Here is a 23,774-nt window from a genome sequence, read left to right as displayed (position 1 = left end):
CCTCCCGAGTAGCTGGGATTACAGGTGCCTGCCACTGTGCCCAACTAATTTTTGTATTTTTAATAGAGATGGAGTTCAAGACCATCTTGGCCAGGCTGGTCTTGAACTCCTGACCTTGTGATCCACCCACCTTGGCCTCCCAAAGTGCTGGGATTACAGGTGTGAACCACCGTGCACGGGCAAATACGTTAAAATTTAATAAGACTTTGAATTTGTTGTTTTTTGAATTAGTCTGGCCACCATATACTGACTAATATATTGATTCTAATAAGATAATAATGTCAGCATATAGTAAAAACTACAAGCATTGTTAGGCCTGACGACTTCATAATTTAAAAAGGGTTTCCAAACAAATAAATCAACCAGTGTGCTAATGAAAAGTTTAACTAAATTTGTGTGTGTGTGTGATACAGTCTCACTCTGTCGCCCAGGCTGAGTGGGCCAGGGAAAATCATGTCTGAGATACTTTCATTTAGAGAGCACTGGCAGCCTTTCTATCACAAGCAGGTAACATGACCTCTCCTAATACTACCAACATTCAATGATTTTCTCACTTCCACAAAGAGAGCTGAATACATACCCTGAGGGAATAGTCACTCTCAGGGGCAATCTGGTCCATCCTTTCCTGCTTCTTGTACCCCTTCTTCCCTGTTATCTCATCTAAATCCTCGGGAATTCTGATATCATATTTATCCTTTTCAAAATCGAACTCTGTTGCATTTTTGTAGCTGTAAAAATAATTTTTAGAAAGAACCAAAATTTAACTTCACAGCAAGATAAGCAAGCAAACACTGTAAGTCATTAAAAAGGTAAGCAAATAAATAAACCTACACATGGTGCACGTCAGTGGGGGGTTGGGGGTGCAAAGGCAAGAGAAAAAGAAAGAAAACGGATCCTGGATGATGTGGAGAAACTGTAACACTCATACACTACTGGTAGGAAAACACTCAGGAAAACAGTCTGGCATTTCTTAGAAACGCAAGTACTATATGATACAGCAATTACACTTCTAGATATTTATTTCAGAAAAATGAAGACTATATTCCCACAAAACCGTGTACACAAATGTTTACAGCTTTATTTGTAATATCCCAAAACTACAAACCTAGATGTCCTGAATAGGTAAACACACTGGGTTCCATACATACAATGAAATACTACTCAGCAAGAAAAAAGTGCAAACTGGCTGGGTGCGGTGGCTCACGCCTGTAATCCTACCACTTTGGGAGGCTGAGGCATGTGGATCACCTGAGGTCAGAAGTTCAAGACCAGCCTGGTCAATATGGCAAAACCCTGTCTCTACTAAAAACACAAAAATCAGCCGGGCATGGTGGCAGGTGCCTATAATCCCAGCTACATGGGAGGATGAGGCAGCAGAATCGCTTGAACCCGGTGGGCGGAGCTTGCAGTGAGCCGAGATGGCGCTACTTCACTCCACCCTGGGGGAAAGAGCAAAACTCTATCTCAAAAAAAAAAAAAAAAAAGAAAGAAAGAAAGAAAAGAAAAGAAAGAAAAAAAAAGAAAAAGGAAAAGGTGCAAACTATACATACAAGAACCTGGAAAACGCCAGGAGTTATGCTAAGTGAAAAAAGTCAAATCCAAAGGTTTCCATGTTGTTTATGTAATATTCTTAAAATGGCAAAATTATAGAAATAGAGAACTGATTAAGAGGTTGCCAGGGATTAAGGAGGGAGTGGGGTTATGAGGGAAGCGGGTATGGCTACAAAAGGACAACATGAGGGATTCCTGTGATGACTAAAGTGTCCTGCATCTTGACTGTATCAACGTCAAAATCCTGTCAATATCAATAGTACTACTGTACTATAGTTTTTTGTTTTTTTTTTTTTTGAGACAGAGTCTCGCTCTTTCGCCCAGGCTGGAGTGCAGTGGTGCTATCTCGGCTCACTGCAAGCTCCACCTCCCTGGTTCACGCCATTCTCCTGCCTCGGCCTCCTTAGTAGCTGGGACTACAGGTGCCTGCCACCGCACCCAGTTAATTTTTTGTATTTTCAGTAGAGACAGCGTCTCGCCGTGTTAGCCAGGATGGTCTCGATCTCCCGACCTCATGATCCACCCGCCTCAGCCTCCCAAAGTGCTGGGATTACAGGTGTGAGCCAGTGCGCCTGGCTGTACTATAGTTTTGTTAGATGTTACCACCAGGGGAAACTGAATGAAGTGTACCTAACATCTCTGTATTACTTCTTACAACTACACATGAATCTACAATTACCTCAGAAAGTATAACTGAAAAAATCCTCCAGGAGAAGGAGGGGTAGGGAAGTGAAAGCAAGAAAAACGAATTCAGGTATCAGAATAGCACAAGTTTTTTCAGTTCTTTAGGCTTATCACTACCTGTGCTTTATTCCTGTGATTCAGTATGTCTTAGATCTTTCAGTATTTAGACATTAGTCTTAAATTTTAAAATTTATTTGCGAAGGATTTTATCCTCACAAAGATAAAGGATTATAAATTTTAGCAACACAAAAATCTCACCTATATTACTTTTCTCATCAGGTGCTACATCACTTTTAGTTTTAAGTAATGGACACAATGAAGAAAGATTTATCCTCCTACATTTGTCTTCTCATTGCTTTTTTTCTTTTTTTTTGAGAAGAGGGGGTGGAATAAATGAGAGAGAATAGAGTGCTAATGGAGACTGAATGGCAGGGATAGAAAAAATGTTTTTTTTTGGCCGGGTGTGGTGGCTCACGCCTGTAATCCCAGCACTTTGGGAGGCCAAGGCGGGTGGATCACCTGAGGTCAGGAGTTCTAGACCAGCCTGGCCAACATGGTGAAACCCTGTCTCAACTAAAATACAAAAATTAGCCGGGCGTGGTGGCAGTCGCCTGTAATCCCAGCTACTCGGGGGACTGAAGCAGGAGAATCGCTTAAACCTAGGAGGCGGAGGTTGCAGTCAGCTGAGATTGCGCCATCGCACTCCAGCCTGGGGAACAAGAGTGAGACTTCGTCTCGAAAAAAAAAAAAAGGAAAATTTTTTTTAACAAGATGAAAATATCTCAAATTGAAGCTGAAATGGCCTCTATAACATATCCTGGGCAAAGACAAATCAGTAACTACACCAAAAAATGAGTACCTTTCCACGTATTTCTACTGTGTGTAACGAGAGATGAATATAACACCACCACCCTGCACATGCACTTTACTTCCCAAACGGTCAACATCTATGTCCACATTTACCTTCTAAGATTCCAAATGATGATCCTCGTCCCCTTCTTGCCTATAATAGCATCAAGTTCTGCCAGTAACTTCTGTTCCGTGGAAAACAGAGAATGTTCCAGAATTGCAGCAAGGCTGGCTTTTGATTCTGCTAAATTAATCATCTGTCGTATATCATAAGTTAAAGACTCAGATTGACAACATAGTTTTCATAATTACAATATGAAAACCAACTCTATAAACTTAAATAACAGAAAAACTATTTATAAATAATTTTCTAAGGTGTTTTTTTTTTTTGTGAGATAGGGTCTCACTATTGCTTAGGCTAGAGTGCAGTAACATGATCAGGGCTAACTGCAGCCTAGCTGGGACCGACCACAGGCACCCACCACCACGACCAGCTAATTTTTAAATTTTTTTTGTAGAGATAGGGTCTCCCTACGTTGCTTGGGCTGGTCTCAAAATTCCGGGCTCAAGCAATCCTTCTGTCTTGGTCTCCCAAAGTGGTGGAATTTCAGGCATCAGCCACCGAGCTCAGCCTATTTTCTAAGTTTTAACATGGCAGTTTGATTTCAAACGAACAAAAAGAAGAATAAAAAATAAGCAGGTTATTATTCCTAACTAACTTAATACTTTCTAATATTCCAATGTGTTCATACAAAAGGCATTTTCCTAAAGTTATCCTGCCTTTTGTGGTCACTAGTCAAATTTTCAAGCCAAACCATAAAGTCTTACTAGTCTACAATAACCCTGAAGTAAACAGAAGAGCTGTGGAAGTTTAACATAAAATGTTGAGTATTTCCATAGCAGGATTCCAACAGAGAAGAGAAAGGGACAAACCCTTAGCCTCAGGTGTAGGGTAAATGCAGAGGACAGAGGTAAGAAATGGAATAGGTGTTATTCAAAGGGAATAATCTGGAAGAAGGCAAAAACATAGAATGTTTCCAAATTATTTCTTCAGTTTCTCCACAGCTTTTATTTCACAACCAAAAGGATATGGTGCTTGTTGAATGCCACTATTGGAACAACAACATGCTCCGCTTTTATGACTTCCAAGTAGGTCTGAGACAAAAGGCCCACACTCATGCTTTCTCCATTTTTGGTAAAAACGATTGCGTCTTTACCCAGACGCATAGAACCCGACTTGAAGCCGTTCCCATATAATCCAACTGGGACATGACCATTCATGGTGACTTTGTCACTGAAGCCAAAGCTAAGAAGAAAATAAAGATTTTTAAAAATAAATACCTATAATCAAAAATAAATAAATAAATACCTATAATCTTTTTTTTAATTCATTAATTGTAATACCAAGTAAAAAGCCTGGGTTCAAATACTGGCCTCACCCTTCCTAGCTGTATAATCTTGGGCAGATTACTTTTTTGTTGTTGTTGATTTTTTATGTATCGGGCAGATTACTTTTAATCTATCTTGACGTGTTTTCCCAGCTCTGAAATAAGGAAACCAAATCTACATCACAGGGGAGAAAAAGGATCACAAGTACTAACATGCAAACTCATCGCTGGCACACCCTGACTAAATAGCTGAGTATAACCCATGCTTCCAGGACTGTGAGATTTCACCCCATGAATCTCTTCCTCTAAAAGTTACTCCCAACAAAGTGGTAGGTTTTATTACAAACAATGGTTAAACCTAATTTACACTAAAGTTATCAGTAATTGATATAAATATACTACAACTCTAAAGGAATGGTGGACTTTTAGGGAGTTGGAAGTAGGGTGGGGTAGGTGATGAGAGTGGTGAGGACTCACTCATTATCTACCAGTAGTAGAAAATCATGCTTAGAGAACAGCTCACACTGTACATACAGCATTTCATTTCAAAAAACAAAAACCAAGAATAGTAAGTATGGCACGGAAAACCCTTTAGGTAAAAGCAACAATTTTAAGAAGTGCGGCACATTTTTACCTACCTTAGCATTTTATGTAATTTATCAGAAGTCATACCATTCCCATTGTCGGTGAATGTCAAGCATATATGGTCATTTATCACTGTTTTGTCAATCCATATTTGTTTAGCGTTCACATCAGGATCATAAGCATTATCTGGGAAACACAAGTTTGAAGAAATTCTGATTTTACACTTTAAAAAGAGCAATTAGTTCAGAACAATCCTATAAGAAGCAATAGAAGACTATGTTTTAAGACAACTTTAAAAGCTGCAATTTTTAGCAGCTTTAAAATTTAAAGATTTTAAACATGAAAATAAGATTTAAAAACATGAAAATAAACTGCATCCTGGTATATATTAATTGACTATTATAGAATTAACACCCTCCATGTTAAAGAGATAGCAAAGACTGGTACCCAGCACACCAAAGAAGTACAAAGGAAGAAAAATCACTACACTGCAGAGATGATTAAAAGATGGACTAAGTCTGCGTGTGGTGGCTCACGCCTGTAATCCCAGCACTTTGGGACGCTGAGGCGGGCAGATCTCCTGAGGTCAGGAGTTTGAGATCAGCCTGGCCAACATGGTGAAACCCCATCTCTACTAAAAAATACAAAAATCCACCAGGCATGGTGGCACATGCCTATAGTCCCAGCTAATCCAGAGGCTAAGACAGGAGAATCGCTCAAGCCTGGGAGGCAGAGGTTGCAGTGAGCGGAGATCGTGCCACTGCACTCTAGCCTGGGCAACACAGCAAGACTCTGTCTCCAAAACAAAAACAAAAACAAAAAAGCTGACCATGGTGACTTACGCCTGTAATCCCAGCACTCTGGGAGGCTGAGGTGGGCGGATCACCTGAGGTCAGGAGTTTGAGACCAGCCTGGCCGACAGGGTGAAATCCCATCTGTATTAAAAAAAAAAAAAAAAAATTAGCCAGGCATGGTGGCGGGCGCCTATAATCCCAGCTACTCAGGAGGCTGAGGCAGGAGAATTGCTTGAACCCAGGAGGCGGAGGTTGCAATGAGCTGAGATAGCGCCATTGCACTCGAGCCTGGGCAACAAGAGCGAGACTCCGTCTCAAAAAAGGAAAAAAAAGACTAACCTGGCTATTGTAGGGCAAAGAGATCTGAGTGTCAATGGAAGGTACACAATAATCAATAAATAAATGAAAAAGCAGCAACATTTTCTGCTAAGTTACATACAAGGATGGAAGATTTACTTTCTACTATTTCTTTAAATTGTGACCCTTTTCAGTTTAACCAAGTTAAACCAAGTTTCTGGTGGCTTTTACATTTTTATTTCTGTATATTTCTCCATTTAACATCCTTGTTTAGCATACTCATTTCTCTCAGAATAGGTGTATGAAGAAATACGTTTAAAAATGAAAAATAGGGCTGGGCGCAGCGGCTCATGCCTGTAATCCCAGCACTTTGGGAAGCAGAGGTGGGTGGAAGGAGTTCGAGACAAGCCTGACCAATATGGTGAAACCCTGTCTCTACTAAAAATACAAAAATTAGCCAGGAGCGGTGGCATGTGCCTGTAGTCCCAGCTACTCGGGAGGCTGAGGGACAAGTGCTTGAACCCAGGAGGTAGAGGAGGTTGCAGTGAGCCGAGACTGTGCCACTGCACTCCAGCCTGGGTGACAGAGCGAGACTCTGCCTCAAAAAAAAAAAAAAATTCCTTCTTTTTCTTTTATCTTCCATCTATGATAGAACCCTTCCTTGAAAAAGATTCTAAAATATATCTAAGAATTCCTAAGAATACAATTTCCCTTTATTATCTGTTTCTTAAACATATGTCTAAATTTTTCAATTAGGCTTATGTTTGTGTGCATGAATTTTTCTTTTCTTTTTCTTTTCCTTTTTTCTGGAGACAGGGTCTCACTGTAGCCCAGGCTGGAAGAAGACTCACTCTGCTGCAGCCTTGACTTCCCTGGCTCAAGTGATCCTCCCACCTCAGACTCCCGAGTAACTAGGACTACAGGTGTGCACCACCACCCTGGAGAATTTTTGTATTTTTTTAGAGATGGGGTCCCACTATGTTTCTCAGGGTGGGCCCCAACTCCTGGGCTCATGTGATCCTCCTGCTTCAGCCTCCCAAAGTGTTGGGATTACAGGTGTGAACAACTGTGTGCCCAGCCTATGCATGAATTTTTCCCAAGAAAAAAATCATGACCCATAAATGCAAATCAGACCACAACCTTGCTGCTTTCTCACGTTCATTGAAATGCTGTTAAAATACAATCCTAAACCTTAAACTTCCCATATATTGAAAGAAGCAAGAACTTATTACATATCTAACACAATACCAATCCTCCTATTGATACCAGAAAAATGAATCCATGCTGTATGTTACATATACTTTTGTACTACTAATAAACATAATTCTGCCAGTCACTGTGGTGCACACTTGTAATCCCAGATACTCCTGAGGCTGAGGTGGGAGGATCGCCTGAGGCCAGGAGTTTGAGACCAGCCTGGACAACATGGTGAGACCTCATCTCAAAATAAACAAACGAACTCCCCATAATTCTCACTGTTTACTTTTATAATAAAAATAAAAATATTTTCAATATAAACACTTCAGGAACTTAGCAAAGTAAATCCTAAACACTATGAAATACTAGGGTAGTATTAAAGAGAAAGCTGAACAGTGACTAATCTGACATCCATGTGAATAGCTGTTATGCTATGCAATTTTTATCATTATTGTTATCATTCAAGGTATTTGTTTTTTTTCTTGCTTTGTCGCCTGCCCAGGCTGGAATGCAATGGCACAATCACGGCTCATTGCAGCCTCGACTTCCCGGTCTCACGTGATCCTCCCACCTCAGCCTCCTGAGTAGCTGGGACCACAGGCCTGCACCACCATACCCAGCTGATTTTTAAAATATTTTTGTAGGCCGGGTGCGGTGGCTCTCACCCGTAATCCCAGCACTTTGGGAGGCTGAGGCGGGCGGAACACGAGGTCAGGAGATCGAGACCATCCTGGCTAACACAGTGAAACCCCGTCTCTACTAAAAAAAATACAAAAAAATTAGCTGGTCGTGGTGGCAGGTGCCTGTAGTCCCAGCTACTCAGGAGGCTGAGGCAGGAGAATAGCGTGAACCCAGGAGGCAGAGCTTGCAGTGAGCCGAGATTGCGCCACTGCACTCCAGCCTGGGCAACAAAGAGAGACTCTGTTTAAAAAACAAAAACAAAAACAAAAAAAAAACACTACAATTATAAGCAACAAATGGTATATGAAATGTCAAACTACATACCTATTAATTCAGCAACTGCACTGAATGGCCAGGTGTGACTAGTAGAATTTGTATGTAAAAACTTCGGGCAAAGCTGAAACAAACAAAAGGTTCATGTAAATTAATTCAGGTCTTACTTTTGAAAATAAAAACCAGTATTTTTATCCCTGTGTTAAACAACATTGAGACCAAACAAAAGTGACTTAGCTGCTTGCTCCAGGATACATCTGGAAGATACAATCTAGAATATACGATTCTTGGAAGATAACACTGGGAACCAACTAAACAGCTTACTCACCAAGACTTGGTTCAAAACCCTTGCCCTCTTTATGTCTACAATGTCATAACTGTCCAATCCCAAATAGGGACATACCTTGCCAAGACCTACCTTAAAATGATCCAGCCAAGGCCCTAAAATCCTATAAACACCATTTCCTAATTTCTCTATTCTGAGACACAACTAAGACTTTGTCAAGGAGGCACTTTCTCCTATGTGTATCAGGCCTAATAAACTTAACTGTGCTTGATCACTAAGCTTTTCTGGCACTGTGACTTCATTATTTACTCCAAGTTCATTATAGCTGAACTTGTAGCAGTGGAGTAGTATACATCTACAAACTCTTCAAAGAATTCAAATAAGAGTTCCAATTGTTGGCCGGGCGCGGTGGCTCATGCCTGTAATCCCACCACTTTGGGAGGCCGAGGCGGGCAGATCACGAGGTCAGGAGATCGAGACCATCCTGGCTAACATGGTGAAACCCGTCTCTACTAAAAATACAAAAAAAGTAGCTGGGCATGGTGGTGGGCGCCTGTAGTCCCAGCTACTCGGGAGGCTGAGGCAGGAGAATGGCGTGAACCCAGGAGATGGAGCTTGCAGTGAGCCGAGATCGTGCCACTGCACTCCAGCCTGGGCGACAGAGCGAGACTCCATCTCAAAAAAAAAAAAAAAAAAAAAAAGAGTTCCAATTGTTAAACCAAACTAAACTTGGCCTGAGGATGCCTCCATACTCGAGTCAGTACATAAGGAACTACAACCTAATAGTATGAAAACTAACTGTACAAATTCTTCTAACTTAGGGCAATTTGTACTCCAGTAACAAACAGCTGAGTCTCAGTCAATTACAGAATCCCATCTTCAGTCAATCACAGGTCACCAGCTGATTTAAATAAGGCAAAATGCCAAGCTGCAACCAATTAAACTATTTCTGTACCTCACTTTTGTTTTGTCCATAAATATTGCCTGATCACGTTGCAGGCCAGAGTGCTTAGAACCTGTTCCGGTTCTGAAGCCTGTCCTATTTTTTTTCTGAGACAGAATCACGCTCTGTCACCTAGGCTGTAACGCAGTGGCACAATTTGGGCTGACTGCAACCTCCGCCTCCTGGGTTCAAGCGATTCTCCTGCCTCAGACTCCCAAGTAGCTGGGATTACAGGTGCACACCACCACACATGGCTAATTTTTTGTATTTTTAGTAGATAAGGGGTTTCGCCATGTTGACCAGGCTGGTCTCAAACTCCTGGCCTCAAGTGATTCACCCACTTCAGCCTCCCAAAGTACTGGGATTACAGGTGTAAGCCACCACACCCAGCCTCTTATTTTTTTCAGAGATAGTCTCTCTCTGCTGCCCAGGCTGCAGTGCAGTAGTGCAATCATAGCTCACTGCAGCCTTGAACTCCTGAGTTCAAGTGATTCTCCTCCCTCAGCCTCCCGAGTAGCTGGGACCACAGGCATGGATCACTATGCCTGGCTAATTTTATACTTTTTTGTAGAGACAGGAGTCTCACTATGTTGCCCAGGCTGGTCTCCAACTCCCAGCCTCAAGTGATCCTCCCACATCGGCCTCCCAAAGTGCTGGGATTGCAGGAGTGGGCCACTATGCCCAATGTGCCCAATTCTTGAATCATTCTTTGCTCAATAAAACTTTAACTTGTCTAAGGTTTTTCGTTTGAACGCAATGCAACAAATTTGCATTGCATCTTAATTCCCAAGGCTTTTATGCCTGATTTTACTCACAATTCATTATGGAAGAATATGCCAGCCAACCTCATGCTATTGGGAACTCTCTAAGTTCCTGAGTAGTGGTACGTACCAAATGTACAAAAACACACAAGTAGTTTTTTTGTTTGTTTGTTTTTTGTTTTTTTGAGATGGAGTCTCGCTCTGCTGCCCAGGCTGGAGTGCAGTGGCGCCATCTCAGCTCACTGCAAGCTCCGCCTGCCGGGTTTACTTACACCATTCTCCTGCCTCAGCCTCCCGAGTAGCTGGGACTACAGGTACCCACCACCATGCCCGGCTAATTTTTTGTATTTTTAGTAGAGACGGGGTTTCACCGTGTTAGGCAGGATGGTCTCAATCTCCTGACCTCGTGATCTGCTCGCCTCGGCCTCCCAAAGTGCTGGGATTACAGGCATGAGCCACCGTGCCTGGCCAAAAACACACAAGTAGTTTTAAAAGGCAGAGCCTTAAAAATTTCAGTATGCAGAGAATTTTCATGCAATTTTTTTGTTCATTCTGAACAGATTCTCTCCTAATAAGGGGAAAAAAGGTGGAAAGCACTTTGCAGTGTGAAGAGCCCTAAAAATATGATTAGACTGTAGATCAAGCCAACCACATCTGTAGTGCTCACGTGCTGCCACAAGGTGTCAGAAAGGTCTACTTCTCCTCTGTCCACACTTGCTTCTGGACAATTCCAAAACCTTCATTTACCATTAAGTTGAAGCACACAAGTGAGAAACAGTATCCTGAAGAAGACTGTTCAAACTGGTATATATGCAATTTAGACTTTCTCTGGCAGACATCATATAATACAGCATACATCCATGAAATATGGAGTATAGGTAACTCAGACTTTCTAAAGCACACATCACAAACAGTTCTTAATGAAACTAAATTTCCAGCTCTTCATCTTGCACAAGAAGTCTTTTCTCAAAAGTGAGCCATCAGGAAAACCTTCCTGTCCCACCTTCTCCCCTGTACAAATATCATTCTACCACTGATAAAAGAATGATACACTCCTCCCCCACTCTACATCTTAACCATGGGACATGGCCTTGGGGTGTAAAACCTCTGGCTACTGTCGACTAAAAAGAGTCAAAGTTTGTAAAATATTTGAAGACGTTTATTCTGAGCCAAATATGAGTGACCATGGCCCATGACACAGCCCTCAGGTGGTCCTGAGAACATGTGCCTGAGGTGGTCGGGGTGCAGCCTGGTTTTATATATTTTAGGGTGGTATGAGATATCAATGAAATACATTTAAGATGTACATTGGTTTGTTTCAGAAAGGCGAGACAAGTCAAAGTGGGGACTTCCAGGCTATAGGTAAATTTATACATTTTCTGGTTAAGATTGGTTGAGTTTGTCTAAGGACCTGGGATCAACAGAGAGGAAATGTTTGGGTTAAGACAAGGATTGTGGAGATCAAAGTTTTACTACGCAGAGGAAGCTCTTAGCTAGCAGGCATAAGACAGAAGAGGCTGTAAAATGTTTTCTTATGAGACTGAAAAGGGTGCCTGACTCTTAATTGATTATCTCCTGGATCTGGAAAGAAAAAAAAAGGAAATGGCCAGGTGCGGTGGCTCAGGACGGGTCTGGTGGCTCACACCTGTAATCCCAGCACTTTGGGAGGCCAAGGCTGGTGGATCACCCAAGGTCAGCAGTTTGAGACCAGCCTGACCAACATGATGAAACCCCATCTTTACTAAAAATGCAAAATTAGCTGGGCCTGGTGGCTCATGCCTGCAATCTCACCTACTTGGGAGGTTGAGGCAGGAGAGTTGCTTGAACCCAGGAGGCGGAGGTTACAGTGAGCTGAGATCGGGTCATTGCACTCCAATCTGGGCAACAAGAGCGAAACTCCGTCTCAAAAACAAAAACAAAAAAAGAAAAGAAAAAAGGGAAAAGAGGATTCTCTATACAATGTACATTTTTTTCCACAAGAGACAAACTTTGCAAGGCAATTTCAAGATATGACAAGGAAATCTATTTAGAATTATTTTTATTTCTTTCCTTGTTATGTGATGTTACGCCAGAGCGGTATAATGAAGCAGGTCTGACCCCAATTTCCTGTCATGACCTGAACTAGTCTTTCAGATTAAATGTTAAGAGTGCCCTGGCTGAGAAGGAAGTCCATTAAGATGGTTGGAAGAGCCTTAGAATTTTATTTTTGGTTTATACTACCAAACAAGGAGAAAATTATTAGTCAACTACTATAAACCCTTAGAGTCTCCTGTACTTCTGACAGACCAACCATAAATTGGGCATTCACATGATTCCCCTCATGTTTGATAATGTGCTATAATGCTCACAAAACCCAAAAAAACACTGATTCATTCCCAAAAAAACACTGACTCATTGTAAAGCAAGCCTGTCCAACCCTCAGCCCCCATGGGATGCATGTGGCCCAGGACAGCTTTGAATGCAGCCCAACACAAATTTGTAAACTTTCTTTCTTTTTTTTTTTTTTTTTTGAGATGGAGTCTCGCTCTGTTGCCCAGGCTGGAGTGCAATGGCATAATCTCGGCTCACTGCAACCTCTGCCTCCCGGGTTCAAGCGATTCTCCTGCCACAGCTTCCCAAGTAGCTGAGATTACAGGCAACTGCCACCACGCCCAGCTAATTTTTTTGTATTTTTGGTAGAGACATGATTTCACCATGCTGGCCGGGCTGGTCTCGAACTGCTGACCTCAGGCGATCCGCCCACCTCGGCCTCCCAAAGTGCTGGGATTACAGGCATGAGCCACCCTGCCCGGCCTGTAAACTTTCTTAAAACGTTATGAAGTTTCTTTCGTGATTTTTTTGTTGTTGTTATAGTTCATCAGCCATCATCACAATTTTTTTTTTTTAACCTCATCAGCTATCGTTAGTATATTTTATGTGTGTGTGGCCCAAGACAATTCTTCTTCCAATGTGGCCCAGGGAAGCTAAAAGATACAATGTAAAGGATATTACAGACTGGGCCCAGTGGCTCACACCTGTAATCCCAGCACTTTGGGAGGCTGAGGCAAGTGGATCACCAGAGGTCAGGAGTACAAGACCAGCCTCGTTGACATGGTGAAACCCTCTCTCTATCAAAAATACAAAAAATTGGCCAGGCACGGTGGCTCATGCCTGTAATCCCACCACTTTGGGAGGCCGAGGTGAGTAGGTCAACTGAGGTTAGGAGTTCAAGACCAGCCTGGCCAACATGGCGAAACCTTGTCTCTACTAAAAATACAAAAAATATCCAGGCGTGGTGGTGCGCGCCTGTGTCCCAGCTACTGGGGAGGCTGAAGTGGGAGAATCACTTGAACCCAGTAGATGGAGACTGCGATGGCGCCACTGCACTCCAGCCTGGGCGACAGAGGGAGCATAAACTAAGGTGTGGTAAAAAAAAAAAAAAAAAGGCGGGGGGGGGGGCTTATTATTATAAATAACAAAAGATGTTCCACTCATAGTTATCAGGAAATACCAAAGATTTCAGGAACTCCAGTGCCAAGAACCAGGACAAAGAACAAATATACATTTTTGATCATATCAAATGTATGTAAATGTGAAATAAAAAATATAGGACAGCTGGGCGTGGTGGCTCACACCTATAATCCCAGGACTTTGGGAGGCTGAGGCAGGTGGACCATTTGACGTCAGGTGTTTGAGACCAGCCTGGCCAACATGGTGAAACCCGTCTCTACTAAAAATACAAAAATTACCTAGACCTGGTGGCACACACCTGTAATCCCAGCTACTTGGGTGGCTGAGGCATGGCAATCACTTGAACCCAGGAGGCAGAGGTTGCAGTGAGCCAAGATCATGCCACTGCACTCCAGACTGGGCAACAGAACAAGACTCTGTCTCAGGAAAAAAAAAAAAAAAAAAAAAAGGAGGCCACTGTTTTGGACTAAGCTCCTGCTCTAGGCCTCCAAAAACAGACTAAAAATCAAAATGGAGTCACCCATGCTAAAATTTCAGTCACCGAACTGAAACTAAGTTGTTATCTGACCTTCAGAGAAATCAAGGGAGATAACAGCCAATTTACCGAACAGGTCAGTTTCAGTCATCAACTGGTATGATAGATAATAAGTTCCCTCCATTTTGTTGTTTTACAACAAAAAGTAACCTGATGTCAGTCATTTATCTATTGTTTTTAACTTTGAAATGACGTATCTGCTTTTTGTTCTTTGTTTCTGCTTTCTTTCGGTCTTTTTCTGTCTACAAAGCCAGCCTCCTCTGTTCAGTTCACTAGAACACTTACTGTATTTTATGGAAGAAGCGTTGCCCAATTCCAGAATAGGAAATAAAGGCCGAGCACGGTGGTTCACTCCTGTAATCCCAGCACTTTGGGAGGCTGAGGCGGGCAGAACACTTGAGGTTAGGAGATGAGCCTGGCCAACATGGCAAAACCCCGTCTCTACCAAAAGCCAAAAAAATTAGCCAGGTGTGGTGGTGAGCGCCTGTAATCCCAGCTACTCAGGAGGCTGTGGCAGGAGAATTGCTTGAACATGGGAGGAAGAGGTTGCAGTGAGCTGAGAGATCTCACCACTACACTCCAGCCTGGGAGTGTCTGTCTCAAAAAAAAAAAAAAAAAAAGAAAAAGAAATAAAGCCAATTAAGATCTTTAAATTTAAATTTGAGGCCAGGCGCGCTGGCTCACGCCTGCTGTAACCCCCACACTTTGGGAGGCTGAGGTGGGCGGATCACCTGAGGTCAAGAGTTCAAGACCAGCCTGGGCAACATGGCAAAACCCGTCTCTACTAAAAATACAAAAATTAGCCGGGCGTGGTGGCAGGTGCCTGTAAACCCAGCTACTAGGGAGGCTGAGGCACAAGAATCGCTTAAACCCGGGAAGCAAAGGTTGCAGTGAGCCGAGATCACACCAATGCTCTCCAGCCTAGGCGACACAGCAAGACTCAGTCTCAAAAAAAAAAAAAATCTTTAAATTTATAATGTTGTCTTCTGACATACAATAAAATATTCACCTTAAGCAAACAAGGAAATCCTAACGCACACTACAACATGGATGAACCATGAAAACATTAATGAAATAAGGCAGTCACAAGTCAAATATTGTATAATTCCACTGATAGGAGTACAGCAGTCTCCCTTTATTCTCAGAGAATGCATCTCAAGACCCTCAGTGGATTCCTAAAACTGCAGTATACATACGTATGATAAAGTTCAACTTACAAATAAGGCACAGTAAGAAATAAACATTTTATTATTTATTTATATAGAGATGGAGTCTTGCTCTGTTGTCCAGGCTGGAGTGCGGTGGTGTGGCTCACTGCAACCCTCACCTTCAGGTTCAAGCGATTCTCCTGCCTCAGCCTCTGGAGTAGCTGGGACCATGGTTGTGTGTCACCATGCCCGGCTAATTTTTTTTGATTTTTGGTAAAGATGGGGTTTCACCATGTTGGCCAGGCTGGTCTCAAACTCCTGATCTCAAGTGATCTGCCCGCCTTAGCCTCCCAAAGTGCTGGGATTACAGGCATGAGCCACTGAGCCTGGCCAAATTAACAATAATTTATTCTATTTTTTTTTGTTTGAGAATAAGTTTCACTCTTGTTGCCCAGGCTAGAGTGCAATGGCGTGATCTCAGTTCACTGCAACCTCCACCTCCCGGGTTCAAGCGATTCTCCCGCCTCAGCCTCCCAAGTAGATGGGATTACAGGCACCCACCACCATGCCCAAATAATTTTTGTATTTTTAGTAGAGACTGGGTTTCACCACGTTGGCCAGGGTGGTCTCGAACTCCTGACCTCAAGTGATCCCCCTGCCTCGGCCTCCCAAAGTGCTGAGGCATGAGCCACTGAGCCCAAATTAACAATAATTTAATAATAAAATAGAATGATACAACAACAGCAAATCTGATAACCCACAGCTACTAAGTGACTAATAGGTTGGCAGCATATATCCACAGTGTGGATACACTGGACAAAGGGATGATTCACATTCCAGGTGCTACTCAGATGGGGGCACAGTTTAGAATGTATGAACTATTTCTACAATTTTCCATTTAATACTTTCAGACCATGGTTGACTTTGGGTAATTAAAACCGAAGAAAGCAAAACTGCAGATAAGGGGGGACTACTGTAGTCAAATTCCTAGACAGAAAGTAGAATAGTGTTTGTCAGGTGCTGGAGAAGTTACTATTTAACGGGTACAGGGTTTTAGTTTCCCAACAAGAAGAGCTCTGGAGACTGGTTATTACACAACAATGTGAATGTACTTAGCACTACTGAATTGAAACTTTAAAATGGTTAGCATAAACTGTTTGCTACATGTGTTTTATTACAATAATAAACAAATAATCAAACAAACAGCAAGTCAGCAAGCTGAACAATGTGATACACCTTTCTTCCTTTCATGCCAATTTCCAAGAGCTAGCAGCCAGAATTATGCCATGGCAGGAGACCAGATGCAGAATTCCTCCTTGGGAAGCTGATTCTCAAAGTTCTATTTGGTTCTTTAACAATTCCGCCTGGCTTTTCTGGATAGCATCTTGTTTTTGTTGTTCTCGTTTTTTAAAATTACTTTTTAAAATTTTCAGTTTTTAAAAATATACATATGGTCCAACAGTTCCCATTTTTTATGGTCTACAAATACCAACATAGAGCACCCGCAACAAAATGACTCCTTCCTATGTGATCACCCAACAGTGAAGCCCACCAAAGGACTAGCTCTATTCATGTATGAAAATCTTGCAGTCAGCTTTTAGTGTCTCACTTAAAAATGTGAGAAGGCTGCCAGGCGCGGTGGCTCACGCCTGTAATCCCAGCACTTTGGGAGGCCGAGGCGGGTGGATCAGTTGAGGTCAGGAGTTCAAGATCAGCCAGGCCAACATGGTAAAACACTATCTCTATTAAAAACACAAAAAATTAGCCAGGCATGGTGGCGCATGCCTGTAATCCCAGCTACTCGGGAGGCTGAGGCAGGAGAACTGCTTGAACCTGGGAAGTGGAGATTGCAGTGAGCTGAGATCACGCCACTGCACTCCAGTCTGGGCAACAAGAGTGAAACTCCCGGCTCAAAAAAAAAAAAAAAAAATGAGAAGGCTGTTTCCAGACATTTGAGAGTGTTTAAAATTAGAAACCAAAAACAATACACAGTAAAAGAAACATGAAGAAAATAGAGATAATGCAGTGAGCAAAACAAAACTTCAAAAATACTACGGTTAGGCCGGGCATGGTGGCTCACGCCTGTAATCCCAGCACTTTGGGAGGCCAAGGCAGGCAGATCACGAGGTCAGGAGATCGAGACCATCCTGGCTAACACGGTGAAACCCCGTCTCTACTAAAAATACAAAAAATTAGCCAGGCGACATGGCAGGTGCTTGTAGTCCCAGCTACTCGGGAGGCTGAGGCAGGAGAATGGCGTGAACCTGGGAGGCAGAGCTTGCAGTGCGCCGAGATCGTGCCACTGCACTCCAGCCTGGACGACAGAGCAAGAAGACTCCATCTCAAAAAAAAAAAAAAAAAAAACTACAGTTAATGTATCTAGCAATAAGAATGAACATTTTGTCCAGGGAGAATTCAAAAAGACATTCAAAAGCTAAGACATTGCTTGTAACAATTAAAACTATGGTGGCCGGGCTCGGTGCCTCATGCCTGTCATCCCAGCACTTTGGGGGGCCGGGGCGGACAGACTACCTGAGGTCGGAAGTTCAAGACCAGCCTGACCAACATGGAGAAACCCCATCTCTACTAAAAATACAAAATCAGCCAGACGTGGTGGCGCATGCCTGCAATCCCAGCTACTTGGGAGGCTGAGGCGGGAGAATCGCTTGAACCCGGGAGGCAGGGGTTGCGGTGAGCTGAGATCACGCCCTTGCACTCCAGTCTGGGCAACAAGAGCGAAACGCCGTCTCTAAAAAAAAAAAACACTATGGTAAGAGCAAGGTAGGAGATAAGTAGAGGAAATCCCCCAAGAGGAAAAACAATAAGACAGTAAATAAAAAAAGAGAAAAATGGTGCGAAGAAAATTGTCAAAATAAGTAAGAACATTTTCCAGATGTTAAGGACTTGAGCTTCCAGGCTAAGTGCCCAATAAAATGCAGAGGCTCTATTAAACAATCAAGCACGTCTTTAAAATTCGGAAAGAATTTCCCATCCAGAATGCAAATCCAGCCAAATTATAATTAAAGAAAGAGCAAGGGTAGCATGAATGTATTTTCAAGAAATGACGAAATTTTTTTCTTCCCATGAACCCTTTTTTCAGGAAGCTACACCTGTTTCTGGAAGTGGTGTTATTGTTAGTGGTGGATATTCTCCACCACTAACAATAACAAAAACAGCAAACATTATTGTGCACCTACGGCACACACAGCCCTTTTATTTATCTGCTCATGTAATTTTTAAAACAACACTTTGAGGTGTGTAAGATTATTATTGCCATCATTCAGATTGGAAACTCTGGCACAAAGAGGTTAAATGACTTGGCCAAGGACATACATCTGGTTATGAGTCAGGATTTGAACCCGAGAGAGTAGGCTTCAGAATGTCAGTCACTAAGCTACATATCAGACAGAAGGATATGTGAGATGGAGACACATGAAAAGAGGAAGGAAATTTCCAGACAGATGTTAAAGGGAAGTCCCCAAATTACGACTGAGCCGATGACTCCCAACTGACTTCCAAATGACAAAACACTGGGTGTGTCTGAATCCATCTGGAAAAGAGCTCCCAGTTCTCTGGATGTCTGGATGATCAGTACAGAGAAAAACTAACAAAACAAAATATAAATCAATTAACTTCAGGAAAAACAAAAGGTTTGTATAGGAAAGAAAATGCAATCATACTACCCTGGCTAGCTCATTTGTAAGAGTAATAACAAACCATACAGTAATTCAACCAAAAAAAGTGAAAAAAGCATTGAAGTATGGGAGGTGGTGAACAGTGTGCAACAGCTAAATCCACAGCAGGATTTCTGAAAAAAAAATCAACAACAAAAACCAAAGTATATGCATTTCATTTCACTAGAATTACAGGGGTAAAAAGCAAAAAATTTAAAAACTTTTTGTCACTCTGCATTTCATCCTGGGATCTCCGACCTCCTAAATGACTGTTTAAAATGTGTATACATTGGGCCGGGCACAGTGGCTCAGGCCTGTAATCGCAGTGCTTTAGGAGGCCAAGGCGGGAGGATCACCTGAGGTCGGGAATTTGAGACCAGCCTGGCCAACATGGTGAAACTCTATATACTAAAAATACCAAAATTAGCCGGGTGTGGTGGCCCACGCGTGTAAACCCAGCTACTCGGGAGGCTGAGGCAGAAGAAGTGCTTGAATCCGGGAGGTGGAGGCTGCAGTGAGCCGAGATCGTGCCACTGCACTCCAGCCTGGAGACTGAGTGAAACTCTACCTCAAAAAAATAAAATTAAATTAAAAAGTGTATACACTAAGGGTTCACCCTTTGTGCCTTAAAATGTAGGACTTTTGACAAATACATAAGCTCATTAATTTTTATCTCTATTAACGCATGCATTTGAAAACTATAAGCAAATAATGTTTCTGGCTATATTCCAATAAAATTTTATGGAAACTGAAATTTGTATTTCGCATAATTTTTATGTCACTAAACATTCTTCTTTTTTTCTCAACCATTTACAAATGTATAAATCACTCTTAGCCTTCAGGCCACACAAAAACAGGTGCTGGGCTGGATTTGGCCCATGAGCTGTATGTAGTTTGCCAACTCCTGACCTAAAGCAAAAGCAAAGAGGCTGCAGATGGGAGATTTCTGTCAGTCAGGTTCCCAACAGCCCATACTACCCACAAAACAAAGACCCAGCACATGGACAGCAGCTACACCCAGAGTGCCCGCTAACAATGCTGGTCTCTAAACACTGACCATTATCTCTGCTTCCTTTCTCCCCTCAATCTTGAAGAGCCAGAGTCTACAAGGGCCTGGGGGCGGGAAGGGAGAAGAGAATCAAAGGACAGAAACAGGAAATCAACTCACTCCGTTTCTCCACTACAGGTTTCTGGGCCTGAACAAGACTCAACCTCGAGAGGGGAAGGAGAGAGAAGCGGGGAAAGGAGATAGGGGAAAGAGAGGGGGAAAAGGGAGGGAGAGAGAATAGAGATTTTAAACTAGGTAAGGCCAGACTTTACAATACCTTAAGCTAATGGGAAAGCGTTAGTCAACCCAGATTCACACAAGTGGGGAATAATTAATGTTTACAGTCAGTGGTTAAAAAAAAAAAGAATAAAAGAATAAAATTGTCCTCTATTTTCAAACTACTAAAGCCTAGCTCACTCAATAAGCCAGTTACATAACGAAAGGATGGACCTTTATCCAGAATACGTAAAGAACTCTTACAAATCAATAAAGATCCTCCCAAAAGAAAAACAGAAAAGGGTCAAAGGATATGAATAGGCAATTCAAAAAAACAAAACAAAAAACCACAAAGACTAATACATGCGAAGAGCTCAACAACACAAATAGTCAAGGAAACGCAGTAAAAGCAAGTATCATTTCACAAATATCGGACTAGAAAAAATTTAAAGTCCGTCAAAACCAGGTGTTAGAATCTGCCTAAACGAATGAAAGAAGTCCCAGAGCAATGCACCAATCATTCACTACGTGTTTGTACCCCAAGGAGTCACTAGCCATTCGAATGTTAAAATTAGTGGCACTAGGGCAGTCATTCTTTGGCAAAAGTCAACAACCTCCAGAAAAGAGGAACATTTCAGCATAACATCAACTGCGCTCACAAGGTAGAAAAGTTTTTTAGGATAATCAGGTGGGGAAGCCACGCCCACATTTCCTGGACGTGAGATTTCAAGTTATCTCGTGTGACCGCTCCCTACGATTTAAGATACAAGAAATGTTCACAGCGTTTCCAAGAACTCGAAACGCCCCAAAACAGACGCAACGCGGGATAAAGAGGAGAGCTCGAGCTCAGCGATCTAGGGTCTGGGCCCCAAGGCTTCCACTGCCAAGGAAGCTGCAGGCACTGACAGGCATCAGGCACACTCATCCCGACTCCACTCGCCCGCAGACCGGCCCGCAGCCCCGTCCCCCCGCCCCCGGGACGTCGAGGCCGCCGGCGTTTCTGGACGCGGAACCCGCTCCCTCCCACCACGACGCCCAGCGGACAGAAGAGGGTCAGGGGCCCCGCGGCCGCGAGAGCAGACCGATCTCCCGCCGAGGCCTCGCCCGCGGACGACAGCTGCTGGGAGACTAGGAGAGAGCTGGGAGGAGGAGCCGCGACCCTGGCCCGCCCCGAAGCAAAACAGAAACACAATGCAGAGGCGACGGAACGCAGCCCGGCCCGCAGCCGAGCTGATCCGCCGACGGGAGCGAGATGGCCGCCCCCTCCCCGGGCCCCGCCGCAGCCCCCGCCGCCGCGTCGGCCCCACAAGCCGCCACCGCCCACTGCCGGCCCCCCTTCGCTTGGCCGCCCGCCCTCCTGGGACACGGCCCGCTCCACCCCTCGCGGCTGCTCACCGCGCTGAGGCGTATCCCGCGGGGTGGCTGCGCCGCCATCTTGAGCGAGCTACAAAGCCAGGAACGGCCTCCGCCGCAACCCGACTGGGAGGTGGCGGAACGACTGTGGAGCCCTGTGGGTACCGCCCACTTCCGGGGAGGGGCGCGCGCCTGGCCCCTCCCACCCACTTCCGCCTCCAGGCAATGCCGAATTGGGAGCTTGGGGAAGATGAATTGCCTGACTGGTTAAAGCAGGGTACAGTGGGAGCTGAGCTTCCAGCGCGGGGCCCTGCGGGCCTAGGGCGCATGCGCGAGGCGCGGCTGGCCCGTACCCGTCTCGACACCCAGCTGGACCTCGAGACTCGGGGATCTAGAGTTTGAAGCCTGGCGCGAGATGCGGTATACCCGAGACCGGTGAACTCCAGTCACTTGACCTGGTCGGATGTGAATTGCGCAGAAAAAAGCCATTCCATATCCACCAGTGTCCATGTGAAACCTTAACGAAATGAAGACGGAAATTAATGTAGACTGTTTGGATTTGCCCTGAAAACTATCAATCTAACTCATGATTTAAAAAAAAAAAAAGAGTTCTAGGGCCGGGCGCGGTAGCTCACGCTTGTAATCCCAGCACTTTGGGAGGCCGAGGCGGGCGGGCGGATCACCCGACATCGGGAGTTCGAGACCAGCCTGACCAACATGAAGAAACCCCATCTCTACTAAAAATACAAAATTAGCCGGGCGTGGTGGTGCATGCCTGTAATCCCAGCTACTCGCAAGGCTGAAGCAGGAGAATGCTTGAACCCAGGAGGCGGAGGTTGCAATGAGCCGAGATTGCGCCATTGCACTCCACCCTGGGCAACAAGAGTGAAACTCCGTCTCAAAATAAATAAATAAGAGTCCTAAAGGCATAAGGCCGGTGCAGTGGCTCATGCCTATAATCCCAACACATTGGGAGGTCGAGGTTGGGGGTTCACTTGATAGGGGTTCAAGACCAGCCTGGCCAACATGGTGAAACCCCATCTCTACTAAAAATACAAAAATTAGCTGGGCCTGTTGGTGGGCGCCTGTAATCCCAGCTACTCGGGGGGCTGAGGCAGGAGAAGTGCGTGAACCCAGGACAAGGAGGTTGCAGTGAGCCCAGATCGTGCCACTGTACTCCAGCCTGGGTGACAGAGTGAGACTGTCTCAAAAAAATTAATTAATTATTTTTAAAAAGAGAAATTGGCTGGGTGCAGTGGCTCATGTCTGTAATCTCAGCACTTTGAGAGGCTACATTGCGAGGGTCTCTTGAACCCAGGAGTTCGAGATGAGCCTGGGCAACACGAGACCTCACCTTTACAAAAAAAAAAAAAAAAATTGAATTAGCTGGCAGGGCGTGGTGGCTCACACCTGTAATCCCAGCACCTTGGGAGGCTAAGGCGGGCAGATCACTTGAGGTCGGGAGTTTGAGACCAGCCTGACCAACATGGCGAAACCCCATCTCTACTAAAAATACAAAATTAGCCGGGTGTGGTGGCACATGCCCATAATCCCAGCTACTGGAGAGGCTGAGGCAGGAGAATCACTTGAACCCAGGAGGTGGAGGTTGCAGTGAGCCAAGATCGCACCACTGCACTCCAGCCCGGACAACAAGAGCGAAACTCCATCTCAAAAAAAAAAAAAAATTAATTGTGCTTGGGGGCTCACGCCTGTGGTTCCAGCTACTTGGGAGGCTGAGGTGGGGAGGACTACTTGACCCTGGGAGGTTGAGGCTGTAATGAGCCATGATCTCACCACTGCACTCAGTCTGGGCAACAGAGCGAGACTCTTGTCTCAAAAAGGAAAAAGAAACAAAAGAGAATGGATTTTTTTTTTCTTTTTTTTTTTTGGAGACCGAGTCTCGCTCTGTCGCCCAGGCTGGAGTGCAGTGGAATGATCTCGGCTCACTGCAAGCTCTGCCTTCCGGGTTCACGCCATTCTCCTGCCTCAGCTTCCCCAGTAGCTGGGACTACAGGCGCCCGCCATTGCGCCCAGCTAATTTTTTGTATTTTTAGTAGAGAC

The 23,774-nt window shown here is 44.0% G+C and overlaps 1 protein-coding gene across 2 annotated transcripts in view; it reads right to left on the bottom strand.

The window, feature by feature from the left end:
• Positions 1 to 21,885, bottom strand: part of MORC3 (MORC family CW-type zinc finger 3) — a 56,299-nt gene extending 34,414 nt beyond the window's left edge. The window contains exons 1-6 of one of the 2 annotated variants that reach the window (XM_055373999.2): positions 21,756 to 21,885; positions 8,351 to 8,423; positions 5,111 to 5,243; positions 4,177 to 4,390; positions 3,199 to 3,347; positions 581 to 728 (exon numbers count right to left, since the gene is read on the bottom strand). In XM_055373999.2, the coding sequence (XP_055229974.1) occupies positions 581 to 728; positions 3,199 to 3,347; positions 4,177 to 4,390; positions 5,111 to 5,243; positions 8,351 to 8,423; positions 21,756 to 21,794 (756 nt within the window). In that variant the 5' untranslated portion in view covers positions 21,795 to 21,885. Of the gene's footprint in view, positions 1 to 580; positions 729 to 3,198; positions 3,348 to 4,176; positions 4,391 to 5,110; positions 5,244 to 8,350; positions 8,424 to 14,559; positions 14,872 to 21,755 lie in introns of those variants that run through there. The other variant, XM_055374000.2, reaches the window with a different exon arrangement.
• Positions 21,886 to 23,774: the final 1,889 nt, after the last annotated feature.

This window comes from Gorilla gorilla, chromosome 22, assembly GCF_029281585.2.
Source record: "Gorilla gorilla gorilla isolate KB3781 chromosome 22, NHGRI_mGorGor1-v2.1_pri, whole genome shotgun sequence".
Taxonomy (NCBI): Eukaryota; Metazoa; Chordata; class Mammalia; order Primates; family Hominidae; genus Gorilla; species Gorilla gorilla.
This window is presented reverse-complemented; position numbering and strand designations above follow the sequence as displayed.